The sequence below is a fragment of the Phyllopteryx taeniolatus genome, chromosome 15, assembly GCF_024500385.1.
Source record: "Phyllopteryx taeniolatus isolate TA_2022b chromosome 15, UOR_Ptae_1.2, whole genome shotgun sequence".
Lineage (NCBI taxonomy): Eukaryota > Metazoa > Chordata > Actinopteri > Syngnathiformes > Syngnathidae > Phyllopteryx > Phyllopteryx taeniolatus.
Window position 1 is genome coordinate 14,960,094 of NC_084516.1, and position 17,178 is coordinate 14,977,271.

Here is a 17,178-nt window from a genome sequence, read left to right on the forward strand (position 1 = left end):
ATGGCCGCACGTAGACATGTCGATAAGCCATCCGGGTACTATCTCTTCTTGTGTTCATATCTATGTGTCTCATAGCCGACCTAGTGTAGCGAGCTGGCGTAGCTAGCTTCTATTCATATTTGTGAAGCACTCTCTTCACTAATTCTTCCGTTGTATCGAATATACATAAGTCTCGCCCACTAATTAACTGGAGTAAAACATAATTCGTTAAATCTTCGTGTCAGATTTAAGTCGTCTCGGTCTAGGGTAGCTTAGCTTGCTAGCAGCTAAGAAAGAGTCGCGTTTGTTATTATTAACACATCGCGACGCAAAGATCAAGTGTGATCGTAAAGTGTTGTAATTATCATGTGAAAATGTGGACAAGAAGGACAACGGAGTACGAGGAGGAACTTGGTGGAACAAAAGAGGAGGACGAGCGACAACGTCAACCGTTGGACGGTGTTTTCAAGAAGCCTCGAATGGGGTTATGCACAGCAGGTTTGTTCGAACATTATGGCAAAGCTTTCTTTTTCTGTGATCGTTCGCCGTGTTGTCGCCAAGTGGTCACGTGGTGTGTGGCTTGGCAAAAGGACTGTTCAATTAACGGACGTCCGGGAGTCATCGGGTTACCGCATTCTAAAGAAACACGAAGCTCATCGAAAGCTTTGAATTTCGCTTCATGGCTTTAGGCAAGTTCAACCTATCGGTGCTAATGTTTAGACGCATAACTTTATAGGATCATGTTTTGCAATATTAGCTATTATTCGTATTTATTCTTAAAAAACAAAAAAAATGTCCTATTAGGCACAAGAAATGACGAAAGGATGTGAGCGAACGTACTGCACAAGCACAAAATTTCACAAGCAACTAACAAAGACTGCGAAATTGCTTCTCAACATTTTTGGATAGGTTTAACAAAGGTACAATACTGTGTAAAAAATATAGATGCACAGCTCTAGACATCAGAATATGGTAGAAAAGTTCATTTTGTTCAGTTCTCATACATAATAGATTCATTAAACTCTAGGGAAAATATTTTTTTAGAGGCCAAATTCCTTCTTTATTGCTACATAAAAATAATTTCCATTCATTGTTTGTTATGTTATATTACAGTTACAAGAGATGGTGAATTTTGGGATTTAATTTGATGTAAAATATAATCATCCAAATTACACATAGCTTATATATATTTTTTTAAAAATCATGAAATATTTCACTCTGGTGGACGACTGGTTAGCACATCTGCCTCACAGTTCTGAGGACCCGGGTTCAAATCCCGGCCTTGCCTTTGTGGAGTTTGCATATTCTCTCCGTGACTGCATGGGTTTTCTCCGGGTAGTCCGGTTTCCTCCCACATCCCGAAAACAGGCGTGGTAGGTTGATGGAAGACTCTAAATTGCCCGTATTTGTGAATGTGAGTGGAAATCGCTGTTTGTTTCTATGTGCCCTGCGATTGGCTGTCGACCAGTTCCGGGTGTACACCGCCTCTCGCCCGAAGATAGCTGGGATAGGCTCCAGCACACCTGCGACCCTTGTGAGGATAAGCGGTATAGAAAATGGATGGTTGGATATTTCACTCTGATTGTGTGTAGTGCATCTCTATAATATGAGTTTCACTTTTTTAAATTGAACTACCTGACTAAATTAAGCTTTTGGCACTATTCTAATTTATTGAAACGTGCCTGTGTGCGCGTGTATACTTGCATAAAACAGATGCCAGCTAGATAGGGTTTATGTCAGTAAGACGAAATAAGAATATCTGTCAAATTCTCTTGAAACTTCCTGTGCTCACCGTGCCTCATAACTTCCACTTTTTACTGTGAACACTTGACCTTTGCCTGCTTGTCACCTCTCCTCCATCTTCATGCTGACTTTGGTTTGCTGCTTCTTAAGCATTTTTTTCCTCACTACCTGTTACAATGTTGTTTGTCTGCCTGTCTGGTGTTGGTTTTTGCCCTTTTCAATCAGAAATCGATCAATTTTCTGCCTGCATCTTACGCTAGCCAGCTAGTGAAGCTAATGTACTGTAACCGAGCTACAACGAACACGACCTACGGTCAAATGTGACGGTGTTGTAAATGTAAACAATGCAAGCTGCATTGCCAGGTTTTATAGTTTCCCCCTTTAGCATACACCATTAATTAGTTGAAATGACTTCTTATTTTTCGGTGGCCGACTGGTTAGAGCGTCTGCCTCACAGTTCTGAGGACCGGGGTTCAATCGGTTTTCTCCACACATGTTTTTTTTTTTGTGAGGAGCATATTTGTTCTTTATTTCATTAAAACCATCCATCCATCCATTTTCTGAACCGCTTATCCTCACTAGGGTCGCGGGTGTGCTGGTGCTTACCTCAGTTGACTTCGGGCTGGAGGCGGGGTTGCCAGCCAAACCATTCACACCTATGGACAATTTAGAGTCTTTAATTAACCTACCATGCATGTTTTTGGAATGTGGGAGGAAACCGGAGTACCTAGAGAAAAGAGAGAACATGCAAAGTCCACACAGATTTGAACCCAGGTCCTCAGAACTGTGAGGCAGATGTGCTAACCTGCCAGGCCGGGAGGCCGCAGAAGATATCGATTCCTTTTTGCTCACGATTCCACCAGCAGCTGGAGGAGAGGAGGACAGCGGCCATAAAGATGCCCCGACGACACCTCAACGACGTGCTTGACCACGCGCAGCTACAGTGGGCAGGGCAGGTACACGCAGTCCGATTTGTTTGTGCTTGTGTGACTTCTGTCACACACTGTCACATAACAATGAAGGTGTCTTACTGTTCTCCCGGTGTTCAATACATGACTTAAAAGTCCATCGATCCAACTAGAAACTGATCTACATTAGTGCTCATGCGTTACGCCACTCGTCGCCGCACATCCACATACATGTCCGTGGAGGTCGCTTATCTGCGGCAATGACGTAACATCATCTTTAATTGCTGTCGCCATGCAAAACATTCCCCTCTCCCTCGCTCATAGCTTCCATGTTGTTCTCCTTGTCTCCTCAATGGGATCTCTGGTGGAAGGAGCTAGCTGTTAATCAGAAGAGCAAGGACACAGGAAATTGTACATAAACAAATGAGGTTTGACCAATGTATGTTTGTCTTCTTGTGTCTTGCAGACGTCAGTGAATATCTTTGTCCTGAACAACTGAAGTCAGAGTCCCCTCACATTAAAGAGGAAGTGGAGGTAGAAGAGCCCCCCAACATTAAGGAAGAAGAGGGGTTGGAGCATAGTGATGTTAAGGAGGAAGAGGAGCCAGAATCCCCTCACATCAAGAGAGAGAAGGATGAGGAAGAGCACTCTTACTTCAAAGAGGAGGAAGTGCACCCCCACATCAAACAGGAGGTACCAGAGCTCCTCCACATCAAACAGGAAGAGGAGGAGGCTATCACCGAGTTGCCATTTATTAGTGTACCTTTGAAGAGTGAAAATGAAAGTCAACGTGAGGACAATAGAGTGGCGGCGCCTCCAAGCAGCACCTCAAGTCAACACATGACAACAGATGATGGAGACCACTGTGGACCATCACAAGCAGACAACCTCATCGCTCCACTATCAGATTGTGACGACACAACGGCATTCTCTCCGGACACTGATGATGATGATGAAGAACAGTCAGAAGGTCATAATACAGGTCACCGTGACAACAAACGTTGGGAATGTTCTCTGTGTGGGAAAACTTTAGCTTATAAATGGGATTTGAAACGACACATGAGAATACACACTGGAGAGAAACCTTTTGCCTGCACAGTTTGCGGAAAAAGATTCTCTCAAAGGACCTTTTTGACGACACACACAAGAACACACACTGGTGAAAAACCTTTTGCCTGCTCAGTTTGTGATAAAAGATTCGCTCAGAAGGGAAGCTTGAAAGTACATGCACGAACACACACCGGAGAGAAACCTTTTATCTGCTCAGTTTGTGGTAAAAGATTCTCTGAAAAGGGAAATCTAAGAATACATACAAGGACACACTCTGGTAAGAAATCTTTTGCCTGCCCAGATTGCGGTCAAATATTCTCTGAAAAGCAAAACTTAAGAATACACAAAAAAATACACACTTTTGCCTGCTCTGTTTGTGGTAAAATATTCTCTCAAAAGCACAACTTAAAAATACACATTAGAATACACACAGGTGAAAAACCTTTTGCCTGCTCAGTTTGTGATCAAAGATTTACTCATAGTCGAAGCTTAAAAACGCACGAAACAACACACACTGGAGATAAACGGTTTTCATGCTTAGTTTGTGGTCAAAGATTCACTCATGAGAGACATTTAAGAGCCCACACAAGAACCCACCCTGGTAAAATACTTTTTGCCTGTTCAGTTTGTGGTCAAAAATTCCCTTGTAAGGGAAGCGTAATACAGCACACAAAAACCCACACTGGTGAATGAAAAACATTTAGACTGCCCTCTTTGTGATCAAAGTTCTCCTGATTAGGGAAGCTTTAAAACATTTGAATGCACACTGGGGAGAAACGTTTTTGCTGGTCACTTTGTGGTCAAATATTCTTTCATAAGGATAACACTAAGAGACACAAGTGTGCTGGTGAGAATAGCAATGATCAATGAAGCTGGAAATTAAATTTCACTGTCCAATCCATCCATTTTAATAAGTTTATTTGGGTTTGGGTTGCGGGTCACCAGCCTGAGCAGCGAGTCCAGATTTCCCTCTCCCCAGCCACTTCATCCAGTACTTCCGGGGAGATTCTGAGCTATTCTCAGGCCAGCCTGAAAAGTCGTCCCAAGGTGTCCAGGTGCCATTTTTACTAGATACTCGAGCCACAGCTCGCCTGTTGATCTCCCGCTCCAGTCTTCCCTCATTTGTAAAAAAGATCTGCAGATACTTGAAGTCCTCCACTTGGGCCAGGATCTCGTCCCTGGAGGTCACTGCACCTTTTTTTGACTGAGAATCATGGCCTCATATTTGAAGATGCGTATTTTCATCCCAACTGCTTCATACTATTTCAAGAGTTTATCGTTGCTTGATAAGAACAATGGGCCCACATTGTCTGTGAAAAGCAGAGACATACTACCAAGGCCACCATACTGGACATCCTCAATTCCTCTGCTGCGCCTAGGAATTCTGTCCATAAAGGTAACCAACAGAATTGATCACTAAGGGCAGTACTGGTGGAGTCCAGCCCAAATTGGAAACAAATCAGACCTAAAGTTGGCAATGCTGATACACATTCAAATGTCTTCTCCAAGTCCGCAAAGCACATTTGGACAAGTTGGGTGAACTCCATGCACCTTCCAGGACCCTGCTGAGGGGTATGGCTGGTCCACTGTTCCACAACCAGAAAAAAAAAAAATAATCATAAAAATATTTATATAGATATTTCAAGACATGAAATGCCGCCGCAAGTCCGGGGAAATCATCGAACTGCGGTTTAGACAGTCCTGGGGCCAAGTATGGACACCCTTATGGTTGAACATGATTTTTATTAAGGACAGTTCGCAACAAGCACAGAGGTCCAATAACAGAACACTGCTCCCGTTCTGGACCGTTCCTCCTTATCATGCCGCTCCAGGGCTCAAATTTTGATGTTTAATATTGAAACTAATTATGACACTGATGTTAAATAACCTACACTATCTATCACAAAATTTCTGTTTAAGTGGTTAGTGTCTAGTTGTCGTTGTATAGTACTAAAACACTTGTGGTTTGTTCGCTTTTAAAGGTAGTCTTTTCCACGTGATGAATCACACTGGAGTTTTAAACAGATACGCACCGCTGCAATTTGATTGGCTGCCTTTATGATTGGCTGCCGTTATGAATCCCACTAACCTTAACCCGCCCTAACCATAACAAACCTGATTGTGTTTATTTTTTTGCATATTTGGAATTGTCATCTCGTTACATCTGCGTAGCCTGACTTTGCTGCGATGCAGCAGCCACTCATATTGCAGCGGGGTGTGTCCACCCTAGAACTCCAGTGGAATTCATAATAATGCGTCTTTTCCTACTTGAAAACTGTTAACCATGATGAAGACTTGCATGCCGAAATGTATCAGAGTTTTTGAAGATGAATAAGCCATTACAATAAAGGATTTTTAATTGTCCTACAGAGAGTGCTTTGGAGTTTAATTCAATGCCAGCCCTCCCAGTTAAACATGGATGTTTGACTTCAAAAGCCGTCAATGGCAGTGAATGATATCTGTTTAGAAAATTTGGCACGTGGGAAAGATCCATCCATCCAGTCATTATCTGAGCCACTTATCCTCACAAGGGTCACAGGAGCGCTGGAGCCTATCATCGGGCAGGAGGCAGGGTACACCCTGAACTGATTGCCAGACAATCGCAGGGCACATATAAACAATCATTCGCACTCACATTCACACCTACGGGCAATTTAGAGTCTTCAATTAGCCTACCATGCATGTTTTTGGGGAAGAAACCAGAGTGCCCAGAGAAAACCCACAAAGGCACAGGGAGAACATGCAAACTCCACACAGGCGGGACCGGGGATTGAACCCCAGTCCTCAGAACTGTGAGGCAGACGCTCTAACCAGTTTCCCACCGCCTCGTGGGAAAGAAACTTTTTCAAACTAAAGATAGCTGGCATTTGTCTCAGGCTTATTCTATCAAAATGTGTTCCCACATGTGTTTCGTAATTACGTGAATTGATTGTGTATGCTACCTTAAATCATCCAGTTTGTTAGTGTTGGGGAAATAATGACTTGTTCTGACAGAGAATAGCTGAAACAAATGTTTGAAGATAAAGTAATGTGGGCAGGTCATTATCTTTGCAGACATCCAGCATCTCAAAAATATATATATATATATATTCGTGTGTGTATGTATGTATATGTGTGTGTGTGTATATATATATATATATATATATAAGGACAGTGTTCATGACATATCAATAAGGAAGAGACAGGGCAAAAATAAAAGAATTTGAGAAGAGGGGGCCTAACTAACAAAACAAACAAAAAATAAATATATATATATATATATATATATATATATATATATATACTTTTTTATTATTATTATTCTCCGCCTCCCGGGCAGTATCTCTTTGAAGCACAGCTCCTCTACCAGAGACCTGGGAGCTTGAGGGTTCTACGCAAGGTTTTAGCTGTTCCCAGTATTACGCTCTTCTGGACTGAGATCTTGTTCCTGGTCTAAGCTGGAGCCATCCTCAGTGCACTGATCACTACGGGCACCACTATTGCCTTCACTATCCAGAACTTTAAGTGTTCAATATATGTAAATGTATATATGTACAGACCCTTTCCAAATATTTTGAATATCATGGAAAAGTTTATTTCCATAATACCATTCAAAAAGTTAAACTTCCATAGATTATAGCTTCAGGGCCCAAAATGTAAACAATTTCAAGTATTTGGTTATTTTTTACATAATTTGGGCTTTGAGCTCATAAAACCCACGAAATCAGGAATTAAAAAAATGTGAATACTGGAGAAATCACCATTTACTAATCAGTTTTTGTATGGAAAAAAAGAAATTAGGGTCACATGAAATCAATTAAAATATGGTACTTTCAAAATGAAATGTTAATCAATACTTTATTAGGAATCCCTTTGGTTTAATCACTGCCTAAGTGATTAAAGCAGTGAGGCAATCAACCTATGGCATTGCCTGGAAGTTATGGAAGCCCAGATTTCCTTGATGCTTGTTCTTGTTCAGTTCTTTGTTTTTGAGTCTGGTGCCCCTCATTTTCCTCTTGATAATACCCCATAGATTCTCAATGGGGTTTAGATCCAGCGAGTTGGCTGGCCAGTCAAGCACTGTGATGGCATGGGCGTCAAACCAGGTTTGGATGCTTCTGGCGGGGCAGGGGCCAGGTCCTGCTGGAAGATTAAATCTGCATACTCCATAGAGATCCTCAGCAGAAGGAATCATGAAGTCCTCTAAAACATTCTGGTAGACTGTTGCGGTGACCTTGGATTTAAGAAAGCAGAGTTTAGCAACACCTACACTGGACATTGCACCCCAAATTATGACTGTCTGTGGATATTTCACACTGGAGCTCAAGCAGCTTGGGTTCTATTCTTCACCCGTCTTCCTCCAAAACCTTGGACCTTGATTCCCGAAAGAAAGGCACACTTTACTTTCATCGGAAATTTGCTTCAATAAATTAATCCCGGGTCCTCAGAACTGTGAGGCTGACGCTCTAACCAGTCGTCCACCGTGCCGCCGGGACTGGTACTGATTTGTATTAAATACAGAGGCATGGGGGTGATGGGTGGAAAGTGGGCCTCAAATGCACAGAGCAAAATATGATAACGTGTCTGAGAATAGGTCATAAAGGTCTTAATTACACATTACACAAAATAAGCAAGCACCCAACTTGAAACTGCACACACTATAACCACCTAGAAACACTTGAACATGTAGTAGTTCACTGCAAGAAATACAATAACCAGAGGAAGAATCTTATTCATCACCAGAGAAGGCTAAATACCACAACTTTACATTGACAGAGCTTTAAGAGAATCAGTAGGTAAATCAAAGTATGGCATTAATAAATTCCTGAGTGAAACCGATTTAGATAAAATAGTTAGTTAGTGTCTAAGCTCCCGTTGCACACTCCAGTCCAGCTGGTGGCGATAATGTGCCGTTTGGTAACCACCAATAGATTTACTTCCGCAGCTTGGCCTCGCTTAATTTAGCCTAGCTTAATTTAGCCTTCAACAAATTGGGACGCGTTTGTGAGCGACTCGCCGTGACGCAAGGATCAAGTGTGAGAGTATGAAGTGTTGTGAGCGTCGTGTGAAAATGCGTGCAAGAAGGACACCAGACTACGAGGTTGAACTTTGTGGAACAAAAGAGCAGAACGAGCGACAACGTCAACTACTGGAAACCGTTTTCAAGCCGCAGCTTCGAGTAGTGTTACACCGATCAGGTTTGTTCGCATATTCCTCTCACTTGTTTAGGAAATGCATTCTGAATTGAATGCGTATTACTTTTTTTTTTTTTCCCCTCAATGTCCCTGGACGACGACGACACAATGTTAAAAAATATATATAAAGCGTAAGGTGTGGGAAATGTTACCCTTCCTCTACCTTTTCTTCCATGCTTTCAAGCACGCTCGCTTAGCATTGTGACAAACACAATGCACAGCAGCGATAACGTGTGAGTGTAAAGTGTTGTAAATGTGGTTATCGAGGAAATTTCACCTGCACTGTCAGTATCAAAATATCGCGGTATTAGAAGTGCGTTGGTATTGTGCTCGTCTCTGTATAAAATAATGAGCTGTTGTGTAGGTCGATTATGGGGGGGAAAAAATAATACAATTATTTTGGCTGATATTGAAATCATGATTAATAAAAATTATTTGATTTCAAAACTGTAACCTCAACTTAAACTTTAAATATAACTTAAAAGAACAACTAGACAACAAGTAAAATAATATTAAAAATTAGGCTTTACACGATCAGGATTTTTGGAGCCGATCACCGATCAATGAGTTTAAAACGATCCGATCACAAGATGGAGGAATGTCTATTTAAATGACCTGTTCATTTACTGGATATACTTGTGTACTTAATGGCTCAAAAAATTATATTTACAATCAATAATGTATCTTTGTGCATCTAGTTATGCCAGTGAGGCATAGTGACAGACAGAACAAATCAATGGTCTTCTATTAGATGGCACGAAGTAAATACAGTCATTAATGTATCCACTTTTTGTGACATTTTAGTTTGTTGGTGTGCCGTGAGATTTTTCAATTCTAAAATAACTGCGGACAGGGGGTGGGGTACACCCTGAACTGGTTGCCAGCCAATCGCAGGGCATATATAAACAAACAACCATTCGCACTCACAATCACACCTACGAATCAATAAACAGCTTAAAGCATGCTCAGGGAAGGCAGAACAACATGCGTCACGCTTGTTTCAACCAACACAGGGTGCGTTTACAGCGCAGAAACGTGCATAGACAACCGGTGCTGCGGCACATTGTTTTGCTTAGATTATCACGTTTTTATGATAGTGAGAAGCCAAAATCCAAATCAAGATTAAATTCCAATTTATCACACAGCCCCACTGTTGTGCTTAAAATTTAGTTTTGGGTCAGCTATACATAGGCATGTCTCTTACAGCGGGTTGCTACAGCGCTCTCGCCACTTCTTTGTTACAGTATATACAGACCGTTTCCCAAAAATGTGAATGTCATGGAAGGGTTTATTTCCATCATTCCATTCAAAACGTTAAACTTTCATAGATTATAGATTCAAGGCCCACAATCTAAACAATTTCAAGTATTTATTTATTTATTTACTTACTTACATACATAATTTTGCCTTCCAGTTCATAAAACCCACGAAATCAGGAATTTAAAAAATTGGAATACTCTGAAGAAATCAGCCCAAATGTTGCAGGCCATAAATGTGTTAAACGGAGTGTCACACACTAATCATCTACTAAACTCAAAGCACCTGCACAGGTTTCCCCATCATCAACTGATAAATAAACTGCGTGGCGGAAGCTGTGGACAGCAGAGGTAAACAGAAAGGTGATAGCTGATTGATCAAAAGCAGACCTGTCAAATGTTAGGGAACGTCCGCATTTTGTTATGGGAATCACTGAACACTGACTCGTTCCAGCCGTAACACTGAGTACACATTTCTTAAATGAATTCAATGAAATAAACACTTAATGAAAAAAATAAAAAAATAAAAAAAACGGTGCATCAACATTAAACAGTCGCCCAACCTCCCTGCTTTCCGGATACGACTGCTTGGTGCACGCTATCCGGCTACCGAGTCTCAGAGGCGAAAGTTCTCTTTGCGTCCGGTGTCAAAGCATTATAAGTCACTAACTATTGCCTCCGTGGCACAGACTATGCTACAATTCTTACATGAAGGGGAAGATGGGAAAGCCATGCTTAGCATGATGCTAATAGCGTAACTATTGTGGTGGGGAGTCTCCAAACACAGAAATAAGTCATTTGGTGATACAGTACAATTGTCACATACAGTCCCCTCCAAAATTACTGGAGCGACAAGGTCAATTCCTTTGTTTTTGTTGTATACTGAAGACATTTGAGTTTCAGATCAAAAGATGAATATGAGACAAAAGTTTAGAATTCCAGCTTTACCTTCATGGTATTTACATCTAGATGTGTTAAATCAGTGGTCCCCTACCACCGGTCCGCGGACCTGTACCGTGCCGTGAGGCATTTGTTACCGGCCGCAGAGAAAGAATGACCCATTTATGTAATTTCTGTTTTATTAAAATTTGCATGTCAATGTGTTTTATTTTTAAAATTGACCGGATCTTCTTCGCCGCAACGGCTGCGCGTCTCAATTGCCACGTCGAGACTGCACAGAACGCTTCCGTTTCCGGTCCCAGCCGGCTCGAACGCTTCTATTTCCGGTCCAAGCGGGCTGGCTAACGGCGGCAGTGCTCAAAGAACAAAATCATTTCATAAACTAATTCAGTTCATTACGTTTCCCGAAAAGATTTGTTCTTTTGAACAAAACGTTCGCGAACGAAACACTATATCAGGAGTCCTACTTAAAATGCAGGTTTATCGCAACAGTTAACTCTCACGCACCAAGTCCGCTCTGATACAGATAGGTTGCTGCGCGACACAGGCAGAACTACTTTCACGGAGTTAAAAGTCTACTCTCAATGAGGAGCTACGGAACTGCAGTCTGGTCTGGCTGCCTACAACAACTCCGATTCCCACTCCTCCATCGCGCCTACAGTGGACGCGCCACGAACAGCGGAGGAGGAAGCAGAAGCGAGGCAACCGTGTGTGTGTGTGTGTGTGTGTGTGTGTGTGTGTGTGTGTGTCTATATATATACGCATGCCACAGCCGGTCCGTGAGAAAAATGCCTACTCTAAACTGGTCCGCGGTGCAAAGAAGGTTGGGGAACACTGTGTTAAATAACTCAGGAGAGAGCACATTTTGTTTGAAGCCACTCACTTTTCAAGTGAGCAAAGGTATTGGAACAGACATGATTCAATTAACGTGAATAACATTTATTTGGTGGCATAACCCTTACCTGCATTAACTGCAATAACTGAGCTGTTTTAAATCTAGATGTAAATACCATGAAATGAAAGGTGAAATTCTAAACTTTTGTCTCATATTCATCTTTTGATCTGAGACCCAAATGTCTTCAGTATAAAACAAAAACAGAGGAATTGACCTTGCCGTTCCAATACCTTTGGAGGGGACTGTAGGTCTGGGTGGAACCGCATATTTGCGGAGTGTAACCAACTTTGAACAACAAAATAACTGGTAAATGAACACATCTCTGGAGATACAACTATAAAATAATACACGATCACACAGGAGGATGTATTAGTACGTCACTACACACAGGCCATAAATACAATTTTACTAATAGGCATAGTTTTAGAATTAATAATTGGTGGTTTTGATATATTTTTATATTGTAATTAATGTAAAGCCCTGTGTGTTGTATTTTTTTTGTCTGAAAAGCGCTTACAAATAAAAGACTGACTGATTGATTGATTAATTTGTTTCCGTGTTTCAGCTTTCGGCCTTGGGCTTCCCCAGTTTTGGTTTTTGGTTTCAGTCAAGAATTTTTCTTTCGGCGCCTCACTAATAAATAGCATACCAGAGAAAAGTCTTTACAGAAAGTACATTCCACATAATGTTGTCTTCTTTTCTTATATTATTTAGTTACCTTTACACACTCTCCTTTGATTTTCCTGTCACTGCACTTTAAAAAAGTTGTTCTGTTCGACTGAACGACTGCAATTCTCAATAAATATCCAAAATACAGAATACAAAGAAACCACAGTGGGAGCTTAAAAAGTCCACTATAACACAGTAAAACTGTTCCGGCATAAAAGGGATACAGATCGTCCTTTCTACTTCACCTGACAGTCGATCAGGACAAAAAATAAAAAGCATGAAACACATTTTATTGTTTTACTTCGCCTGTTCTGCTTTGGTGCAGTCCTTGCAGTGCTAGGCTGATGGTCGGAGTCAAAGGCAGAGGCGGCGGAGGAAGGTGGGCGCAGCAAATCAAAGACTTGTCATTGTGTTAATTCTACTCCATATATTTGGAGGTGTTTTACCATATTGGTCGTCCAACCTTCTATCCGCGATAGCCAAACTTTTGATTGCCACTGCACGCTGGCCATTGTTCCATGACGCACACACCCTTCCTGTGTTTTCTTCTTTGTTGGTGTTCGGCGGCTTCTTCCGGTCAATGGACTAGGCATCAAAATTTAGAACCGTAATTTTACAATTTGAACAATCCCAATTCTAATCAATTCTTGATACTTGATGCCCAACCCCTAGTAAAAAGCAAGAATGTGTTGGAGTCATTGTATTTATTTATGAAATTTGTACTGGCCCAGTTTGGCCAGTGTCTATAAGGTACAAGGTGGCCTGGCACAGTGCCATACTGGCCACCGAGCCACCGTTAATGTTGGAGCCTGTGTAACAAAAAGCATAACGTGGACTTGTGTTGTGATTGTAATAAATTAGACACGGACGATTGATTTTTGACACAGGTCAATGACGTGATGTCATCTTTAATTGCCGTTGCCATGTGACGATGACATCAAGGAGTCTCATTTCTCCCAACCCTTGCCCCCCACGAGGATGAGGACTGAGGAGGTTACAGATAAACAAATGAGATGTGGCCCATATGTGTTTGTGTTGTCTTGCAGAAGTCAGTGAGTATCTTTCTGCTGAGCGACTGAAGCCAGAGTCCCCTCACATTAAAGAAGTGGCGCTCAAAGAGCCCCCCCACATTAAGGAAGAAGATGAGTTGGAGCCCGTCGACATTAAGGAGGAAGAGGAGCCAGAATCCCCCCACATCAAGAGAGAGGAGGAGGAGGAAGAGCATCACCACTTCGAAGAGGAAGAAGCGCCCACGCTCTCATCAAACAGGAAGAGGAGCAAGAGCCCGGCACAAGCCAAGAGAGCCGAGGACGAAGAGCACCCCGATATCAAACGGGAGGTGCCAGAGCTCCTCCATATCAAACAGGAAGAGGAGGAGGCTATCACCAAGTTACCATCGATTACTGTCCCTTTGAAATGTGAAGATGAAGGTCAAAGTGAGGAGGACAGAGAGGCAGAGCCTCCAAGCAGCAGCTCAAGTCACCACATGACAGCAGAAGGTGATGGAGACCACCGTGGAGGATCACAAGCAGATAGCTGCTTAGCTCATCTATCAGATAATGCCGAAACAACGTCAAACTCTCATGATAATGATGACGACGACGAACATTCTGAAAATCATAAGACAGGTCACACTGACAACAAACGCTGGAAATGTTCTCAGTGTGAGAGTATGTTTACTTATAAGTGCAATTTGAAACAACACATGAGAATACACACTGGTGAAAAACCTTTTGCCTGCTCAGATTGTGCTAAAACATTCTCTAGAAACCAACATTTAAGAAAGCACACAAGGTCACGCACTGGAGAGAAACCTTTACCCTGCTCAGATTGTGGTAAAAGGTTCTCTCATAGAGATCGTTTGAATACGCACACTAAAATGCACACTGATGAAAAACCATTTGCCTGCACAGTTTGTAGTCAGAGATTCACTCGAAGAGACCATTTAACAACACATGCAAGAACGCACACTGGTGAGAAACCTTTTGCCTGCTCGGTTTGTGATCAAAGATTCAATAATAAGATAAACTTAATTCGTCACACAAGAACACACACTGGTGAGAAACCTTTTGCCTGCTCAGTTTGTGGGCAAAGATTCGCTCAGAAGGGAAGCTTAACAAGTCACACTAAAACCCACACTGGAGAGAAATCTTTTTCCTGCTCAGTTTGTGGTCAAAGATTTTCTCATAAGAGAAATTTAATACGTCATACTAGAACACACACGGGTGAGAAACCTTTTGCCTGCTCAGTTTGTGGGCAAAGATTCTCTGAAAAAGCTAAATTAATTATACACACTAGAACGCACACGAGAGAGAAACCCTTTGCCTGCTCACTTTGTGATCAAAGATTCTCTCATAAACAGAGTTTGACAATGCACACAAGTACACACACCAGAGAGAAAAAATTTTCCTGTGCAGTTTGTGGCCAAAGATTCTCTTATAAAGATCAGTTTAAGAGACACAAGTGTGCTGGTGAAAATAGCAGTGATCAATAAAGCTTTAAATAAAGTTGTAGAAGAAGTTTCACAGCATTTAATCCATCAAAGATGAACTGTTCTGGTTGTTTTGGAAAACATTTCACCTCTTATCCAAGCCAGCTTTGTCAGTTCATGTACCAAGGTTACTGTAGATGGAGCTGTCCAATCTAGCCTCGGTGCATGTACAACGTCTGCTAAGACAACCTAAGGCTGTCATATACATATATACGTATACATATATATACATGTATATATATGTATATATATATATATATATATATATACATGTATGTATATATATATATATATATACATATGTAGTGTACTGACTAAAATGTGTTGAACTGTATTTGTTTGAATTGCTGTTCTGAAAACTAGTTAAAAGTTTGTTTGGTTCTTTGTGTGGATGGATACTGGGGTGTCCTGCGTTCCGAGGGGTCTGTGAACATTTCAGGGTTTTTTTTGTTTTAATGATTGATTGAAGGGGTGGTGGTCCAATGGGATTGGGGGAAGGAGGTGGGTCGTGGGGAAAAAGAGCGGGAGATGCGGCGCCGGGGAGAGAGTTTTTTTTCGCGGGGGTCTGCACCTGGTTTTTGGACGCGAACGGATGTTTTGGACTGTTTTCAAGGCGAACGGACTTTTGACTGTTGGCAACGCGAACGGATTTACTATTTCAAAGTCACGGGTCCTGTCTGCTGAACGCCACCGGGCTGCCGCTTCGACGCTACGGGATCCAGTCGCTGTGCCTACTGAAGCGTTTTGAGGGCTCGTTCCTACGACAATCGGTTTGGGTTTCTTTTCCCCAGTGAACTGAGGGTTCAACGGTTTTGTGAGTACTGCCTTGAGGGCTACACATATATATATATATATATATATATATATATATATATATATATACATATGTGTATATATATATATATATATATATATACATATGTGTATATATATATATATATATATATATACATATGTGTATATATATATATATATATATATATACATATGTATATATATATATATGTGTATATGTGTATGTATATGTATATATGTGTATATGTGTATGTATATGTATATATATGTATATGTGTATGTATATGTATATATATGTATATGTATATATATGTATATGTATATATATGTATATATATGTATATATATATATATATGTGTATATATGTATATATATATATATATATATATATGTGTATATGTATATATATATATACAGTAATAATGATTTTATCTGTGTTCTGTTTGGGACTATGGTTTTTAATAGGTAAATTGTTTTTTTTTGCTTGTATATAATTTACAAAGAACTGTGAATACTCATAAATGATACTTTTATATGGTGGTGGTCACCATAATGCAATCATTTTGAAATGTAGAGTATATCAATCATATGGTTGTGGTAATGCTCAAAATTAAGTGGTTTTCCCAGGGGGGGGAGGGAAACTGGCCCCTCTGAGTCTAATAAGTGATCAAATAAAAGTAAAGCCTTTGGTTTTTTTTGGGTTTTTTTCCAAATTCAATTGTTTTGTCCACTACAGCATGTTGGGGACAAACCTGTTCATAGTAACATATTTTGCAAATATCATATTTATGTCAATCCAATCTATGGTATGCCATGGTCATGCTGTACCAACTAAAAAAATGGTGCGACCAACTTTTTCAGTTGGTCGCATCATTTTTATATAGCACTAATAGCACCTGTGCTATTAGTGCAACAGTTAGTTTAGAGCCCTGACAGACCCAGACCAGGTGAGACAGAGACAGAATATGGCCGACGTTGCCAAAACCGACAGTATAGGAACTTCAGATGGGGCCCTGAGGAGATGCCACTGATGTCCTGTTTAGGCAGACCGTTATCCAGTCCCTACACCCCAAAGTGAGAAACCAGCTTATCAATGTCATTGACCTAGAAGAAAAGACACATGAGCAATGGGCCAAATGTGCCTCACTTTATTAACAAAACACCTAAAAGCCGAACAGAACTAAGAAAGAGAACCAGGATCAACCAAACTGCAACTAGCCGAACCACAACTTCAAGCAAACGAAAGACTAAGGCGGGTCAGCAAGCTCTACCAACCCAAGAGCCCACAGCTGACACCTCACAAATGGTGGTCCAGCA

General features: G+C 41.1%; 2 protein-coding genes across 2 annotated transcripts; both read left to right on the plus strand.

The window, feature by feature from the left end:
• Positions 1-36: 36 nt before the first annotated feature.
• LOC133465101 (zinc finger protein OZF-like) lies at positions 37-6,044 on the plus strand. Its single transcript, XM_061747551.1, has 2 exons — positions 37-477; positions 3,097-6,044. Exons 1-2 carry the CDS (start codon positions 354-356, stop codon positions 4,371-4,373), a joined length of 1,401 nt encoding a protein of 466 aa, XP_061603535.1. The 5' UTR covers positions 37-353; the 3' UTR covers positions 4,374-6,044.
• A 2,525-nt stretch (positions 6,045-8,569) lies between these two features.
• Positions 8,570-15,896, plus strand: LOC133464993 (zinc finger protein OZF-like). The gene is made up of 2 exons (XM_061747267.1): positions 8,570-8,857; positions 13,621-15,896. Exons 1-2 carry the CDS (start codon positions 8,704-8,706, stop codon positions 15,066-15,068), a joined length of 1,602 nt encoding a protein of 533 aa, XP_061603251.1. The 5' UTR covers positions 8,570-8,703; the 3' UTR covers positions 15,069-15,896.
• Positions 15,897-17,178: the final 1,282 nt, after the last annotated feature.

What these genes read in the sequence shown, in the direction of transcription:
- LOC133465101 (XM_061747551.1), top strand. Translation starts at nt 354, where the DNA reads ATGTGGACAAGAAGGACAACGGAGTACGAGGAGGAACTTGGTGGAACA. An exon ending in AATGGGGTTATGCACAGCAG is followed by an intron (nt 478 to 3,096) that starts GTTTGTTCGAAC and finishes TGTGTCTTGCAG; the next exon opens with ACGTCAGTGAATATCTTTGT.
- LOC133464993 (XM_061747267.1), top strand. Translation starts at nt 8,704, where the DNA reads ATGAAGTGTTGTGAGCGTCGTGTGAAAATGCGTGCAAGAAGGACACCA. An exon ending in AGTAGTGTTACACCGATCAG is followed by an intron (nt 8,858 to 13,620) that starts GTTTGTTCGCAT and finishes GTTGTCTTGCAG; the next exon opens with AAGTCAGTGAGTATCTTTCT.